Below are 18088 nucleotides of genomic sequence, written 5' to 3'. Positions count from 1 at the left end.
TTAAATCATGACAACCAAAACTGGTTGCAGAATTCTCCTTGTGAATTCTCCTCACACTTGGTAAGTATGGCCTTACCAAGGCATTATAAAGTGGTATTAACACTTCACGTGATCTTGATTCTGTCCCTCTGTTTATGCAGCCTAGAACTGTATTGACTTTTTTGGAGGCTGCTGTCTCATATTTAAATGATTGTCCATTCAGATTCCAAGATCCCTCTCGCAGTTATTACTATTGAGCAAGATACCACATATACTGTATCTGTGCCGTTAGTTTTTCTTGCCTAAATGTAGAACATTACTTTTTACACCATTGAATTTCATTTTGTGAGAGAGCGCCCAATGTTCAAGTCTGCCAAGATCCTTGGGGTCATTAAGTCAAGGACTACCTGTACAAGAATTACAGAGGTTGAATTTCAGCCTTACGTGAATTTGTTTGAAGACACATAGATCCCCTAATAGGGATTTGTACATATGCAGTTTAACTTTTGTGATTAGCTTCATAATGAAACTGTAATGCAATTTGATTGTGTTGGGGTTACTTCAGTGGTGTTATTCAGCCGGTTCTATCCGGTTCGCAAACCAATAGCGGTGGCTGTGGGAGGCTCCGCCCAGATGTCATCATGTCCTGTTTTTGATGCTCTGCACATGCACAGAGGTGTTGCACGCGCACTCTCACATTTGCAAACCAGGAGTGAAGGTAAGTTACTACCATCCCTGGGTTACTTTATAAGTAAAATCAGGTGCAGAATATCCATAATATTCCTTCCTCTTATTTGCCTCACAGCAATCCTGCGAACTGGCCCGAGCTCAAGTGTGCAATGTACCTGTTATATATTGAATACATATAGTTGTGTTAAGCCCTGCTAAAGTGAAACTAACTTTTAGATGACCCTAACTGTATAGCTTCAACTATTTTGGAAGGAAACACAGAACATTCATATTCGAGCAGGCCTTTTAAGGTATTGTGATCGGTTGAGGCCCTGTGGGCCCAGAGTATAAAATTACAGAGATTTTGCCTGTTGTTCTTCAGTTCCAGTTTGAGTCAATAAACCCTGTTGTATCTATGCTAGTCTGTTCTTGCCTATTGCAGCACACGACACAACTGCATTGGTTAACAACCATTACAAAACAGGTTGTAAAATCAGGTTGGTCGTATAAATCATAACCATAATGGCCAGATGCTATTACGGTCATAAATCAAAGGTAAACTGTATGCAGGATACACGAATAACTATTACAAAATAGTCCATCCACAAACATGTTGAAATGTTTCAAAGGATTTACATACTTACTGGTACATACATATCAGGTGTGGCTCTTTTATGACTTGTGGACTTCAGCCCCCAGAAGTTGGCTCACCTCTACTCTATCTAGTAAAACATTTGGCACCCATCTTTTCCTTTAGCAACTTGGTACTACATAAGCATCCTGCAAAAATACTTACAGGTACATGACCTTTTGGCTCAGGCGTATAGCTGGGTATATATACGAAGAACCAGATACGTGTCAAAAAGAGGCGGTGGATTTGATCGTATGAATGTAGATGCTATTTCACTAGTGTAGACTCTCTCGCTGAATCCTTGATTCTTGAACCACTTACACTCCGTTGCCAATATCACAGAGATAAGTGGGTGAAATCACCAGGAAATTTCAAAGAAATTTTACTTTTATTTTTATTTTTAACATTGCTTGAACTTCTTTGAGGGTAAGATGTCTTCCACATCTTCATCAATGACTTGGATGAGGGGATAGATGGGGAACTCATCAAATTTGCAGATGACAACAAGCTGACAGGAATAGCCAACACTCCAGAAGATAGGCTCAAGATACAGAAGGATCTTGACAGATTTGAACATTGGGTGCTAACTAACAAAATGAAATTCAATGGTAAAAAAAGTAAGGTTCAACCCCCTAAGCAGGGGGTTGGACTAGAAGACCTCCAAGGTCCCTTCCAACTCTGTTTCTATTCTATTCTATTCTATTCTATTCTATTCTATTCTATTCTATTCACCGGGGTTGTCAGTTAACAAGAGCAGCCTGGATTGTGGTGCTAAGCAAAGTGGTTGTACTGCTGAGGCCAAAATTCTGGTCCCAGTTGTGAACTACCTACATTCTCTGCAGACCAAACCCACTTTTTTTTTTGCAAATTTACAGATCTTTTGTAGTGCCAGAAAACATTTAGTTGCTTATGGTTTTCTGCTCTGCGAACAACATTTCTACCAAAAGAAATAGAGAAAGAAAATACTTCTAAACCTGTTTGATCAGGATCATCGAAATGTTTTGCCTTACAGGCTCATTTTTCTTGAACTTTTGTCGAATGCTTGAAGATTGCACATTGCAATCAGATTTAAAAAAATAAAAATAAAAAATCAACATGTAGGAAGAAAAATCCGGTCTGGTTCCAAGCCGAGAGAAAGGCCCTAGAAATAAAATGGAGACTGATTGGAAAAAAAAACATTCTGTTTATTGATGAACAGCAAAGCACGTAGTCCTGGGATAGCTGACAAATTAGCTTGATGAGTGGAAGGACATTTACACAGTTTACAGTATTTTGTAATTTTGTGGTTTGCTTTGTGTGCTTTTATTATTTAATTGGTGGTGGCTTAATCATATTACGCCCTAAAGGTCATGTCCTGTGCTTCTTAATCCCATCAACTGGAGCTAAAGGTGTTTTTTTTATGAATAGATTGGCCCAGATTTCTTAATGGGCACAAAATATCAATCTCTTCAGGCATCTGCTGGAGGCTGTGGGGGCTGCTTTCTGCCTTTGTTAAGATTTTTCTACATTTCTCATCTGAGGAAATATAATATTCTGCCTCTTTTAGTATTCCCAAAATATGTCATTCTCTAGGAGGTTTTTTTTTGTGGGGGGAGGGGGCTTCCCATAAACACAAAATGGTTCACATAGGCCTGGTGAGTCTGGTACATACATTGATTTTATAGAATAGAATAGTATAGAATAGTCTAGAATCAGTGGTGGGTTTCAAAAATTTTTACTATCGGTTCTGTCGGTGTGGCTTGGTGGGCATGGCATGGTGGGCGTGGCATGGCTTGGTGGGCGTGGCAGGGGGAGGATACTGTAAAATCTCCATTCCCTCCCCAATCCAGGGGAAGTTTACTGCAAAATCCCCATTTCCTCCCGATCAGCTGGGACTCAAGAGGCAGAGAATAGATGGGGGCAGGGCCAGTCAGAATTTTTACTACCGGTTCTCCAAACTATTCAAAATTTCCACTAATGGTTCTCCAGAACTGGTCAGAACCTGCTGAAACCCACATCTGAATAGAATAGAATAGAATAGAATAGAATAGAATAGAATAGAATAGAATAGAATAGAATAGAATAGAATAGCAGAGTTGGAAGGGATCTTGGAGGTCTTCTAGTCCAACCCCCTGTTTAGGCAGGAAACCCTACACCACTTCAGACAAATGGTTATCCAACATCTCCTTAAAAACTTCCAGTGTTGGAGCATTCACAACTTCTGGAGGCAAGTTGTTCCACTGATTAATTGTCCTCACTGTCAGGAAATTTCTCCTTAGTTCTAAGTGGCTTCTCTCCTTGATTACTAGTTTCCACCCATTGCTTTTTGTCCTGCCCTTAGGTGAGGCAATTGCTTGTCAGTTTCCCCTCAATCAAGTCAATGGGGAAGCCAGCAGGAAGTTGTGCAAGCCTCAGGCCCTGATGATTGGGAAAGGGAGTAAAGGTATGTGTGGGAAGGTATGTGAGGGCCTCAGAAGCACTTGGGTTTTCAGCCCCAGGATGGAAGCTTTTGAAGCTTCCACTCTGGAGCTAAAATCCTCCATGGAAGGATTCCATAAAAATTCTCCTTGGATTTTGCTACAGAGCATTTTCAGCCACACCTCAAGAGCAGAAAGGATTTTCTCTCGTCTCTTAGAGCAGGCTGAAAAATATCCCCAGTGAAATCCAAGCAGGATTGAGAGCCAGTTTAGTCTAGTGGTTAAGGGCCCAGGCTAGAAAGGAAGAGACTGTGAGTTCAAGTCTAGCCATAGGCATGAAAGCCAGCTGGGTGAACTTGGGCCAGTCGTTCTCTCTCAGCCCAACAATCCTCATAGGATTTTCGTTGTGGGGAAAACAGAAGGAAGAAGTTGTGTTGGATGTTTGTTGCCTTCAGTTGTTTATGAAAATAATAAAGGTGGGATATAAATAAATAAATAAAAATATTAGTGTTTCTGTACAACCAAGTTGTTGCCACCGCCTCCCTTTTATCTCTGGGGTATAACTGAAAAGGCCTTATGTTGAAGGAGACTCCATTTGACATTGGGGGCTGCCTAAAATACAGGCAGTCCTCAACTGAGCCCAAAATTTATGTTGCTAAGTGAGAAATTTGTTAAGTGAGTTTTGTCCCGTTTTACGACTTTTCTTGCAATGTTTGTTAAGTGAACCCCTGCAGTTCTTAAATTAGTAACGCAGTTGTTCACTGAATCTGGTTTCCCCATTGTTTGTCAGGTTACGAAAGGGGGACACATCACCCCGAGACACTGCAACCGTCATAAACATGAGTCACTTGCCAAGTACCCAAATGTTAATCACATGACCATGGGGATACTGCAACGGTCATAAGAGCGAAAAACAGTCACAAGTCACTTTTTTTCAGCGCCGTCGTAACGTCAAATGGTCACTAAATGAACTGTGGTAAGTCGAGGGCTACCTATACTTGCAGAACATTAGCTACGGTTATTTGATCCATCGTTTAGGTAATGACTATAGTTTTCTCAGCTCATAAACCACACTGAGTTGGTTCATATGATATGCTTCACTACTTAGGGCATGGGTATCCAACTTTTGGCTTGCCTGGGCTGCAATAGGTGGACAAAAATGCCCCCTCCAATCTAAGCAACTGGCTGACTGTGTGACCAATTGGAAAAATAATAATAATACAATCTACAAATCCTCTGCCCTCCCCCTTATTTATTGATTTATTTACTTGATCCCTAGATTACTGTGTCTAACAGAGTTGTGGCACTTTGTAAACCTATAATCAGTGTAAAACCCTGCTTACAGAACAGAACAGGCAGTCATCATAAACTCAAAACAATCAGATGAGATTGAAATAAGATAGCCACCACTACCCATGCCACCATACAAAGTCGAAGGCTACAGAGGTGGTATTCAGCAGGTTCTGACCAGTTCTGGAGAATCGGTAGCGGAAATTTGGAGTAATTCGGAGAACCGGTAAATACCACCTCTGACTGACCCCATCCCCAACTATTCTCTGCCTCCCGAGTCCCAGATGATCAGGAGGAAATGGGGATTTTGCAGTAAACTTCCCCTGGAGTGGGGAGGGAATGGAGATTTTACAGTATCCTTCCCCTGCCACGCCCACCAAGCCATGCCATGCCCACCAAGCCACGTCCATAGAACCGGTAGTAAAAAGTTTTTGAATCCCACCACTGGAGAGCTACCTGTACAAGTTTAACGTCTGGCTTAATGGTATGGAGATGGGATCATTTCAATATTCAAGCTCACACAATCAACAGAGAGGTAAAAACAGCAACAAAAGAGTAAAATAAAAATCAACATGTAGGAAGAAAAATCCGGTCTGGTTCCAAGCCGAGAGAAAGGCCCTAGAAATAAAATGGAGACTGATTGGAAAAAACATTCTGTTTATTGATGAACAGCAAAGCACGTAGTCCTGGGATAGCTGACAAATTAGCTTGATGAGTGGAAGGACATTTACACAGTTTACAGTATTTTGTAATTTTGTGGTTTGCTTTGTGTGCTTTTATTATTTAATTGGTGGTGGCTTAATCATATTACGCCCTAAAGGTCATGTCCTGTGCTTCTTAATCCCATCAACTGGAGCTAAAGGTGTTTTTTTTATGAATAGATTGGCCCAGATTTCTTAATGGGCACAAAATATCAATCTCTTCAGGCATCTGCTGGAGGCTGTGGGGCTGCTTTCTGCCTTTGTTAAGATTTTTCTACATTTCTCATCTGAGGAAATATAATATTCTGCCTCTTTTAGTATTCCCAAAATATGTCATTCTCTAGGAGGTTTTTTTTTGTGGGGGGAGGGGGCTTCCCATAAACACAAAATGGTTCACATAGGCCTGGTGAGTCTGGTACATACATTGATTTTATAGAATAGAATAGTATAGAATAGTCTAGAATCAGTGGTGGGTTTCAAAAATTTTTACTATCGGTTCTGTCGGTGTGGCTTGGTGGGCATGGCATGGTGGGCGTGGCAGGGGGAGGATACTGTAAAATCTCCATTCCCTCCCCAATCCAGGGGAAGTTTACTGCAAAATCCCCATTTCCTCCCGATCAGCTGGGACTCAAGAGGCAGAGAATAGATGGGGGCAGGGCCAGTCAGAATTTTTACTACCGGTTCTCCAAACTATTCAAAATTTCCACTAATGGTTCTCCAGAACTGGTCAGAACCTGCTGAAACCCACCTCTGAATAGAATAGAATAGAATAGAATAGAATAGAATAGAATAGAATAGAATAGAATAGAATAGAATAGCAGAGTTGGAAGGGATCTTGGAGGTCTTCTAGTCCAACCCCCTGTTTAGGCAGGAAACCCTACACCACTTCAGACAAATGGTTATCCAACATCTCCTTAAGAACTTCCAGTGTTGGAGCATTCACAACTTCTGGAGGCAAGTTGTTCCACTGATTAATTGTCCTCACTGTCAGGAAATTTCTCCTTAGTTCTAAGTGGCTTCTCTCCTTGATTACTAGTTTCCACCCGTTGCTTCTTGTCCTGCCCTTAGGTGAGGCAATTGCTTCAGTTTCCCCTCAATCAAGTCAATGGGGAAGCCAGCAGGAAGTTGTGCAAGCCTCAGGCCCTGATGATTGGGAAAGGGAGTAAAGGTATGTGTGGGAAGGTATGTGAGGGCCTCAGAAGCACTTGGGTTTTCAGCCCCAGGATGGAAGCTTTTGAAGCTTCCACTCTGGAGCTAAAATCCTCCATGGAAGGATTCCATAAAAATTCTCCTTGGATTTTGCTACAGAGCATTTTCAGCCACACCTCAAGAGCAGAAAGGATTTTCTCTCGTCTCTTAGAGCAGACTGAAAAATATCCCCAGTGAAATCCAAGCAGGATTGAGAGCCAGTTTAGTCTAGTGGTTAAGGGCCCAGGCTAGAAAGGAAGAGACTGTGAGTTCAAGTCTAGCCATAGGCATGAAAGCCAGCTGGGTGAACTTGGGCCAGTCGTTCTCTCTCAGCCCAACAATCCTCATAGGATTGTCGTTGTGGGGAAAACAGAAGGAAGAAGTTGTGTTGGATGTTTGTTGCCTTCAGTTGTTTATGAAAATAATAAAGGTGGGATATAAATAAATAAATAAAAATATTAGTGTTTCTGTACAACCAAGTTGTTGCCACCGCCTCCCTTTTATCTCTGGGGTATAACTGAAAAGGCCTTATGCTGAAGGAGACTCCATTTGACATTGGGGGCTGCCTAAAATACAGGCAGTCCTCAACTGAGCCCAAAATTTATGTTGCTAAGTGAGAAATTTGTTAAGTGAGTTTTGTCCCATTTTACAACTTTTCTTGCAACGTTTGTTAAGTGAACCCCTGCAGTTCTTAAATTAGTAACGCAGTTGTTCACTGAATCTGGTTTCCCCATTGTTTGTCAGGTTACGAAAGGGGGACACATCACCCCAAGACACTGCAACCGTCATAAACATGAGTCACTTGCCAAGTATCCAAATGTTAATCACATGACCATGGGGATACTGCAACGGTCATAAGAGCGAAAAACAGTCACAAGTCACTTTTTTTCAGTGCCGTCGTAACGTCAAATGGTCACTAAATGAACTGTGGTAAGTCGAGGGCTACCTATACTTGCAGAACATTAGCTACGGTTATTTGATCCATCGTTTAGGTAATGACTATAGTTTTCTCAGCTCATAAACCACACTGAGTTGGTTCATATGATATGCTTCACTACTTAGGGCATGGGTATCCAACTTTTGGCTTGCCTGGGCTGCAATAGGTGGACAAAAATGCCCCCTCCAATCTAAACAACTGGCTGACTGTGTGACCAATTGGAAAAATAATAATAATACAATCTACAAATCCTCCGGCCTCCCCTTTATTTATTGATTTATTTACTTGATCTCTAGATTACTGTGTCTAACAGAGTTGTGGCACTTTGTAAACCTATAATCAGTGTAAAACCCTGCTTACAGAACAGAACAGGCAGTCATCATAAACTCAAAACAATCAAATGAGATTGAAATAAGATAGCCACCACTACCCATGCCATCATACAAAGTCGAAGGCTACAGAGGTGGTATTCAGCAGGTTCTGACCAGTTCTGGAGAATCGGTAGCGGAAATTTTGAGTAGTTCAGAGAACCGGTAAATACCACCTCTGACTGACCCCACCCCCAACTATTCTCTGCCTCCCGAGTCCCAGATGATCGGGAAGAAATGGGAATTTTGCAGTAAACTTCCCCTGGAGTGGGGAGGGAATGGAGATTTTACAGTATCCTTCCCCTGCCACGCCCACCAAGCCATGCCATGCCCACCAAGCCACGTCCATAGAACCGGTAGTAAAAAGTTTTTGAATCCCACCATTGGAAGGCTACCTGTACAAGTTTAACGTCTGGCTTAATGGTATGGAGATGGGATCATTTCAATATTCAAGCTCACACAATCAACAGAGAGGTAAAAACAGCAACAAAAGAGTAAAATAAAAAATGTCTGCTTTCCTATTTGATATCCGTGCCTGAAGGAAAACTTCAAAGATCATCATAAATTAATGTGTATCATAAAATAAATTTATTGTCCCTATTTGTTGTAATGTTTTATATCGTACCCTAGGCGAGATGGGCAGCATAAAAGTCTAATAATTAAATTAGATTTTATTGAATGATTGTAAGAATCACCTTTGGTGAGATGGCAGCATCTAAGTTTAATAAATAAATAAATATTTAAGAAACAAGGCCAAAAAAGACAGGCAAGTTTTGTATCATTTCATGGATTTTTATTGCATTTTGTCTGAAACATGATTGCAAATAACAAGTCAATGAGAATTGTACACCCGTAGTTATTAAACTTCCTGAGTGATTTGAACTGCAAATATATGTCTCTGTTGATCCGGATAAATGAGAAGCCGTTAGATTTTGTATATTATTTTTTTTAAGAATTCCACACCTTAAGAAATAAATGACCCTGTCTCTAACACAGCAACTAATGTCATACTACACAACACTACTACCCTAAATCATGCTTAGCATTAGCATGTTTTACTGCTAAAACATACTGCGTATTCACAGTATGTTTTACAGAAACCACAAACATACTGTGTATTCACTGAAAATTTGCTAGAACATCAGCAAAGAAATCACATTAATCTTTAAATTAGTACATTAAACAACCAAAACCAATATAGTTTTGCAAACAATATAAACAAGAGATTGATTATCTTTGAGGAGGCACACATTATATAGCAGGAAATAACATTTTGGGTAATAAATCATTCCAAAATTATTCCAAACCCAGTGCATGGAAAGAGGCTCTGATAAAACAGTAACTCTCAAATCCTAATGAAAATGTACCAAAAATAGAATTTCACTACAGTAAAATATGGTTTATGAAAAAAAAACCAAATACAGTACTGTATAAAAATCAATTGTAAAAATGATATCAAAAATATAACAATTATCTAAGGAGAATCATATAAAACATTAGTTAAGTAAACCTCAAGTTTACCAATAGTACAGATAGTCCTCAATTTACAAGCATTTGTTTAGTGACTGAAGTCACAACAGCACTGAAAAAAGTGACTTATGACTGTTCTTTGTACAACCGTTGCACTATTTCTATGGTCATGTGATCAAAATTCAGATGCTGGCAACTGGCATGTATTTATGACGGTTGTAATGTCCTGGGACCATCTAATCAACATTTGCAACCTTCTGACAAAAAAAAAAATCAATGGGGGAAGCCAGATTCATTTAACAACCATGTTACTAACTTCATGATTGCAGTGATTCATTTAACAACTGTGGCAAGAAAAGTTGTAAAATGAGGCAAAACGCAGTTAATAACTGTCTCACTTGGCAATAGAAATTTTGGGCTCGATTGTGGTCGTAAGTTGAGGAACACCTGTATATAATACAAGATTTCTTGCTCGTTAAGAGTTAACCCTGTATTACTATATTATGTTTCTTTATAAATAATAGCTTCTACATTTAACCTTATTATCAGATCATTTAAAACTTTCCATACATCTTATCAAAATCATTTTTTAAGCAAAAAGGTTATCCAGCTATTTCCATTATCGAACCACAGTCTTGATAAATACAGTCCATCGATAATATTGATGTTACCTGAATATCATTTTCTTTTTAATTTTGGGTCGCTGTTTTTGATGTCTTAATGACCATGAAAACTGTGCCTCTCTTATCAAAAGAGTTGTCCAAAAGGAGGTTGCGATTTAGCCGACGGACCTCCTTTTCATGCAATTAATAAAGAAGGAATTGCACAGGTAGTCCTTGACTTACAACCATTCATTTAGTCACCATTTGAAATGATAATGGTACTGAAAAAGTGATGTTGGAAGAAATATCCATCTGGTTCAATTCCAAGCCTGGAGAAAGACACTGGAAACATGGAGGCTGATTGGAAAGTTGGTTTAATGATGAAGCAGAACCACATGGGTTTATGGTTCTAGGCAGTTGACAAAATGGAGTTGAGAGATGGCGTTTATACCTTCTTTGGGCTTTGTATTTGAGCTTCCTGTTCCTGTGCAAGAACATATATTCTATTGGCTATTGTCAGACTCCCAAGTTTGGTTGAAGTTTGGTCTGCTGATACAATGAAGGGGCTTGCTGGGCAATTCCTATTGTGGTTGAGGGCTAATCCTACCTTTATTCAGACCTTGTTGCAGGGAATTTGCTTATGAATAGAGCTATCTATCCCTTTGTTTCTAAGTGCTAATATCTGCTGAGCGCTATTAAGAAAGGTGGGGGCTCCTTTCTGTCTCCAACAGCATGTTTCTACATTTCCCATCTAGGGAAATATAATATTCTGCCTTTTTAATATTGCTCAAAATATTTCATTCTTCTAGGAGGGGGATGGGTGCTAACTTTCTACAGTGACTTAGGACTGGTCCCCCCACTTAGGGCCATCACAGCATCCCCTTGGCTACAATATCAAAATTTGGGTGCTTAGCAACCAGCATGTATTTATAACAATTGTAGTGTCCCAGGGTCATGGGCACCATTTGCAAGTTTCCCAACTGGCTTCCAGCAAGCAAAGTCAATTGGGGAAAATGGATTTGTTTAACAATCTCGTGATTCAGTTAACAATTGCAAAAATCCACTTAACCGTGGCAAAAAAAAATAATCATCAAATTGGGCACAACTCACTTAATAATCACCTGATTTAGCAACTAAATTTCTGGTCCCAGTTGTGTTGTAAACTAATGACTACCTGTATCTTTTTAAAAGCAATCAATATGACGATACCTGTGTATTTGTATGAGCCTCAAATTTTTAGTTTAGTTTCTCAGCCATTTAATTAAAGCTAAAGCTCAAGAACAAGAAATACGACAGGACAAAACAAGGATGAGATATAAGACATATAAAATACTATTTTCCTAAAAAGAAGCACAGTTTCACAAAATAAGCAGGAAGCTTGCTTTAAAATGACCACTTGCAAGAAGGTTTGTTAGGAATAACTTTCGACCAATACTTTCCCTCAACACAATATAAACTTTTACAGAGCAATGACTTCATGAAACTAACATCTTCACATGGATGTTAGACAAACTTTCCAGTTTATTCCAGTAAGGAATAGAAAAAGACAAATAATATTGTGGCACTTTAAGGACTAGCACATTTATTCCGATGCAAATTTCCATTGACAGAATCTTTTCAAGATACAATGTTTTCTTTAGTGCAAGTAATTGCTCCTTATGATTGTAAGAAAGAAAGAAAGAAAGAAAGAAAGAAAGGAAGGAAGGAAGGAAGGAAGGAAGGAAGGAAGGAAGGAAGGAAGGAAGGAAGGAAGGAAGGAAGGAAGGAAACACGACCATCTGTATTAAAAAATTTCAGCTCGCTGCCTTAAGTTTCATTTCCTTTAAAATATGTACTGTGAGCAGTAACATCTGGCCAGAGGGAAAGCAAACAGGCTTAACCCTGCTTAGTGCTTTGACGGGAAATACCAAGGATATAAATTAGATCGGGAAGTTGAAAATCTTCCTGAAAGGCAGCAGTGAATTTTCACCATTAAAAAAATAGATCATGTTAAGCCTCTTTTCATTTCTTCCTAGCCTTTCCAGCAAATGATTTCAAAATTCATATTTGGGTTTGCAAGCTTGTCTATTTTGTGTCTTCTCTTCCTATCACACCATTTTCAATCCCACACAATTTCAGAATCCTTGATGAATTATTGAACTGTAAAGATCTCTACTACTAATGCAAACGCAACAAAATGAAAATAAATTACAAGGAGAATCTCCTACCTGTCTCTAATCATTTTACATGAAATTTATCAACGAGTGAGACTGTGACATTTATCCTGGATGTGCAAATCTGATTTAATTGAAATTATAACTAACTTTTCCCCATGACAAGTCAGGAAAATTCCAACATATCCAAAAAAAAAACACCACCCCACGGAAACTCCTGGTAAACCAGTTAAGTTGTTTGCTTTATTTTTTTTCCTACCACAACTCTCCTTACTTTTCTTCTGGGTGCAAATACATTCATTTTTAGTGAAAGAAATCTTTCATATGCTCCAAATAGAAGTCACTTTTTTTTTTCTCTATGTAAGTCATATCTACAGGCTACCTAGTTGAAAAAACACAGAGATGAGGATATTTTGAGCCTGTTGCAATTTAGAAGGTGCAGACAAAAATGTGTCTGAGACTGCTGGAATTAAAACTGTGAAAACACGTAAAATTCAATATCGGTTTATGTGCAGCTAATACAAATAGTCCTCGACTTACAACTGTTGTTTAGTGACCATTTGAAGTTGAAACTGCACTGAAAAGTGACTTATGACCGAGCTTCACAATTAAAACCACTGCAGCATCCTCATAGTCATTGAGGAAAAATTGGCAACCAGAATGTATTTACAATAGCTTCAGTGCCCTTGGGTTATTTGATTGTCATTTGCAACCTTCCGAACTGGTTTCCAACAAGCAGAAGGCAAGCCAGATTACCCCATTATTCTCTTAACAGCTGAAGTCATTTCCTTAACAGCCGCTTGGCAAAAGTGATCATAAAAGTGGCCATCTTGTTTAGCAACAGAAATTCTGGTCTCACCTGCGGTCATAAGTCAAAGACTACCTATATAGTCCATGTCTTGATATTTTTAATTAAAAAAAAATAGATTCTGGCTGAAAAAAAAACTTAATTGGGTAAGGGTCTTCCAGTGTCAGTTTGTCTGTTTAGTCAGTGGGCAAAAATCTACTAATACTGCTTTGCTAACGCTCATTGAACCAATCATACAGCAATATAAAATTTCAGTGTTAAGAATGAATGTTTCATATACTGCTTTATTTCTTAGCATATTCTATTCCAGGACAAAAGATCCTATGTATAAATTGTTTTTGAGAAAAAAAATAATAAATTGATCTTTGGAAACTTTTCTCTCTAAATTAGCTGTTTTAAAAACATAGTATAATATATAATAATATATAATATACATGCCAAGCCCCGAAGGATTAATTTTTTAAAAAGTGCACTGATCAAACAGCAGACCAACATTTTTTGTTAATTACTTTCCCAGTGGATTTTTAATCAATTAAGAGGTGGTTTTCCCAAGTAACTAAACAGTAAGGTCATTCTTCTAGTTGTATAATTTGTATTAGATCATCCATGTAAATGTTGTACCTTGATGAACGTATCTTTTCTTTTATGTACACTGAGAGCATATGCACCAAGACAAATTCCTTGTGTGTCCAATCACACTTGGCCAATAAAATTCTATTCTATTCTATTCTATTCTATGTGTGGAAATTATGCAAGCTGTATCAATGGTCAGAGTTAGGAAGCTATCTTGTCCATGAGTCTATCAATTTTAATAAAGTAGAGCTGAAAATGCTAACATGGGTATAATGAATGCAATTATTCTCCTTGTAACAAAACAATTTTGTCCTGACATTCTGTATCTTGCCAATGGGATCTGTTTTTCTGTTTCACCCTGGCAATAAAAGGTTTTAAAATATGTCTAAAATGAAAGGAGAACAAGTCATAATTTGAAGTTGTCTGACAATGAAAGGCAAACCCTGTAGTGAGTTATCACAGACCACCCTTTTCAGACTATGCATATGGGGTAAAAAAAGTCTATTTTTAAAAAAAAATATTCTCCACTTTAAAAATTCTACTGCTATAAAAACAGGCACATTAGTGAAAGTTGAGCTCAAGTACACATATTATTTAGAATTCAGGATGCAAGACAAGGAATATCAAGGAGAAAGGGGAATATGATACTATTTATAGTTTCTTACATCTAATTCCCTGAGAAAAAGCCTTTACAGAACTTCACTTTCAAACAAGGCTAACAGCCTACTTGGACAGCAAATACAGAGGATTACCAACTACACACCTTTAACGCACTTGCAATAACTTGTAAGTGGAAGATTTGACCCATTACTCATTACACTGCAAACTAGCAGGAATTTGGTGTAGAATCATGATGCCCTGGTTAATCCAATTGAAACAATCTAGATTAGAAGAAAAAAATCTTTTTTCTTGTCTGATGCAGACAAACATGTAACAAAAGATTGCATTGCTTGCAATGGTTGCAAGGAAGCTACGAAAGCCTGACATCCTGACAAATAGTGTTTTTAAAATTTATGGGGATATATTGAATTGGTAAGGTCGCTATAAATTTATATGTATTGTGCTACTGGTTTTGCTTATTTTGCTATATTTTGCTTATTTGTTAAGGTTGCAAATAAACATTTAAATACAACTATGTGGCAGGCTGCACATTTTTGTGCTTCAGTTTGGTGAAGAACTGTATCAACCATAGAGGCCAAAAGTGGGGGTGGGAGTCCATAAATACATACACGCACACAATGGGGAATCGACCCATGATTATTAAACCAAGAAATCTTAACTTATCAAGTTAATTAATAACTTAAGAAAAACTGAAATATCTCTGATACATTTTCTTGTGCCTTGATTGGGTAAATGCATCAACCCAACCATCTTGCATGGAAAATCAGTCAATTGGTAGACGTCAACTTTCAAACCACTTGGCGAGGTTCTGGATGGTCTTGGGCTGTTTCTCCATCTCTCTGACTACGTTACAAACCTTGCAACAATGTTCGGTCCAAAAAGACGATAGCCTCACATCATACTGTTTCCTCCAGGCGAAATGCTTCCGGTACATGTTCTTGTTTTTATCTAGGAATTTCAGGTAAACTGCCAGCTCCATGGGGTCAGAGAAGTCATCGGCATGAATGAAGGCGTCAGAAGGCATAAACCGTTCGTAGTTGGCCCTCGGGGGACCCAAGACGATGGGGACAGCCCACGATTCAAAGGCGTTTTTCCAGAGTTTCTCCGTGATGTAGTCCTGATGCTGGGAGTTTTCAAAAGCCAAATAAAATTTGTATTCCGAGATGGTCTTCACCACATTGTTGTCTTTGAGCGACAGTCTATGAGATCCATAAACATCAATGGGGAGATACTTTTTCAGTTGGTGGTAATAACGGACCCGGGCGTGACCTTCATTCCAGTTGCTGATGACCCAGGCCACCAGCTTGGTCTTCTTAGGCAAAGTGAACTGGACCAGGGGCTCCGGGCGAAGCTTGAGGTACCCATAGGGTACAAAGACATCCGAGTCCTCCCGGTAGCTCATAGTCCAGTTGAAAAGCCCGCCCAAGTTTCGCAGGCCCTTGGTGTGGGTGGGCGACTCAAAGTTCATCCAGACCCACCGCTGGTCCGCCGGCCTCTGCCGGGGTAGCTGGCCGAGGCCATGAGCCTGTAGGTCCCGGTGATGGATGAGGACGGCGTGCGCTTCGGGCTGGAGGCTGCGGTTGGTGGAGAGGCGGCAGCCGCTGATGTTGAATTGCCAGCAGTCGCCGGAGATGATGCCGCGGCCGAAAGGACGCCACCATACCAGCACCGTCACCGTCCCCGTCGTCTCCGTTCCCGTCGTCTCCGTCTCGGGGTCTTTTTCCTCCCCCCAGGGGCCTTCAGGCGCCGCCGCATCCTTCACGCTGCTGGCCGTGTACCAGCCGAGCAGGGTGCAGCAGGTCAAGCAGGCCGCCAGGACGGGCCACTGCCGCCCGCTCGGCGCTTTCCACAAGGCTCGGCGGGCGCGGGGTTCCTCCGAAGCCGGCTCGGGGGGTTCCATGAAGAGGCGGCGCCTGCGCCACGGAGGCAGATGGCCTTCTTCGGCCAAAGAGGCCAAGCGACTCCGGGGGCCGGCGGCGGCGGGGAAAAGCCTCGCGGCGGCGGCGACGGCCAACTGAGTCCCCGTCCGAGGGGATGAACGCGGCGCCGGGAATGCATGCCGGTGATGGTCGGAGTGTTGGTGTTGCTGTTGGCACCGTCTCCGCCCGGCGACCTGCCCCTCAGGGTGCAGCTCGCCCTGTTCAAACCAGCCGTCCCGCCCCGCCATTCTGCGCACGCCACCCCCCCTGGAGAAGAAGCCGGAGCCGGAGCCGGCCGGGCTGGCCTAGCAGCAGCCCTGCCCCCAACACTCGACCCACCTTCCTTGCGTGGATCCCCTCCTGGGAGAGCCGACGGACCTTTCCCCCATTGGCTCTCCGCCTGCCGCCCGTCGTAGGGCTCCGCGGCAGAGGTTCCTCCGGCCGAACCCTTCTTTTTTTACCCCTCAACAGTGGAGAAAGGGCTGCGTGGCAAGGCAGGGGGCGTCCCGGCTCCCCTCGGCTGCATGGAGGCGAAGGCCGCCTTCCCATCTAGGAAAAGGCCCCCGCGGGGATTGGGGGGGGCCGGAGGCCAGCGGTAAACCTATTTCTATTTCTCTCCGTAGCTATTCCGCTGGATGAAGCGACCGAGGACAGGAGCCGCCCGACTCCTGAGCCAAAGAATGGGACCTTTCGAAGTTGTAACGGCACTAGGGGGTGTGGGTGGGGGGAGTGCCTTGCGGTTCTTTTCCCTCCTTAACATCCAGATGTTTTGGCAACTGATTCGTGAGGGTTCCAGGGTCCCTCATGCGAGGTCGGCGGGATCCCCATTTGCAAACTTCTGACGAGCAAAGGCAATGGGGAAGCCAGATTTGCTTAGCAACCGTGTTAGTAACTGAACGGCTGCAGTGATTCACTTAACAGCGGTGCCTAGAAAAGCCGTAAAACGGGGCAAAGCTCACTTAACAACTGTCTTGCTTAGCCACAGAAGTGTTGGGGCTCAATGGTGGTCGTGCCTTGAGGACTACTTGCAGACCGTCACTTATCTGAAATGATATAGGTTCTCCTGTTTGAGCAGGGGGTTGGACTAAGTGGACCACTGGTGGTCTGGGAGAAAATTTTGGTGGTCCGCAGAAAAATTATTTGCATGTTTTTTGTTAGTTGTGAAGTCATGTCCGACCCATCACAACCCCATGGACAGTGTTCCTCCAGGCCTTCCTATCCTCCACCATCCTCTGGAGTCCATTTAAGCTCATGCCTACTGCTTCAGTGAGTCCATCCAGCCATCTCATTCTCAATCTTTCCCAGCATTGGGCTCTTCTCCAGTGAGTCTTTCCTTCTAATTAGGTGGTCAAAGTATTTGAGTTTCCTCTTTATTTATTTATTTATGTATTTATTTTGTCACACAGTATATATAAGCATAAGTATGAAATAACTATACAATATATAAGCATATATATGAGTATGAGTATGTAATAACTATATTAATTGGATATAACAAAAGGAAACAATAGGACAGGAATGGTAGGCACGTTTGTGCCCTTACAGACCTCTTAGGAATGGGGTGAGGTCAATAGGAGACAGTTTTTGGTTGAAGCTTTGGGGATTTTGGGAAGAGACCACAGGTAGTGTATTCCAAGCATTAACAATTCTATTACTGAAGTCATATTTTCTGCAATCAAGATTGGAGCGGTTAACATTAAGCTTAAATCTATTGTTTGCTCATGTATTGTTGCAATTGAAGCTGAAGTAATCTTCGACAGGAAGGACTTTGTAATAGATGATT

At 41.1% G+C, this 18088-nt stretch overlaps 1 protein-coding gene across 1 annotated transcript; it reads right to left on the bottom strand.

The window, feature by feature from the left end:
* Positions 1–11881: 11881 nt before the first annotated feature.
* Positions 11882–16961, bottom strand: LOC131199579 (4-galactosyl-N-acetylglucosaminide 3-alpha-L-fucosyltransferase 9-like). The gene has a single exon (XM_058185503.1). The coding sequence runs from the start codon at positions 16551–16553 to the stop codon at positions 15168–15170; it is 1386 nt and encodes a 461-aa protein (XP_058041486.1). The 5' UTR covers positions 16554–16961; the 3' UTR covers positions 11882–15167.
* Positions 16962–18088: the final 1127 nt, after the last annotated feature.

Source organism: Ahaetulla prasina, chromosome 5, assembly GCF_028640845.1.
Source record: "Ahaetulla prasina isolate Xishuangbanna chromosome 5, ASM2864084v1, whole genome shotgun sequence".
Classification (NCBI taxonomy): domain Eukaryota; kingdom Metazoa; phylum Chordata; class Lepidosauria; order Squamata; family Colubridae; genus Ahaetulla; species Ahaetulla prasina.
The sequence above is the reverse complement of the archived record's forward strand: the minus strand, read 5'-3'. Positions and strand labels throughout refer to the sequence as shown.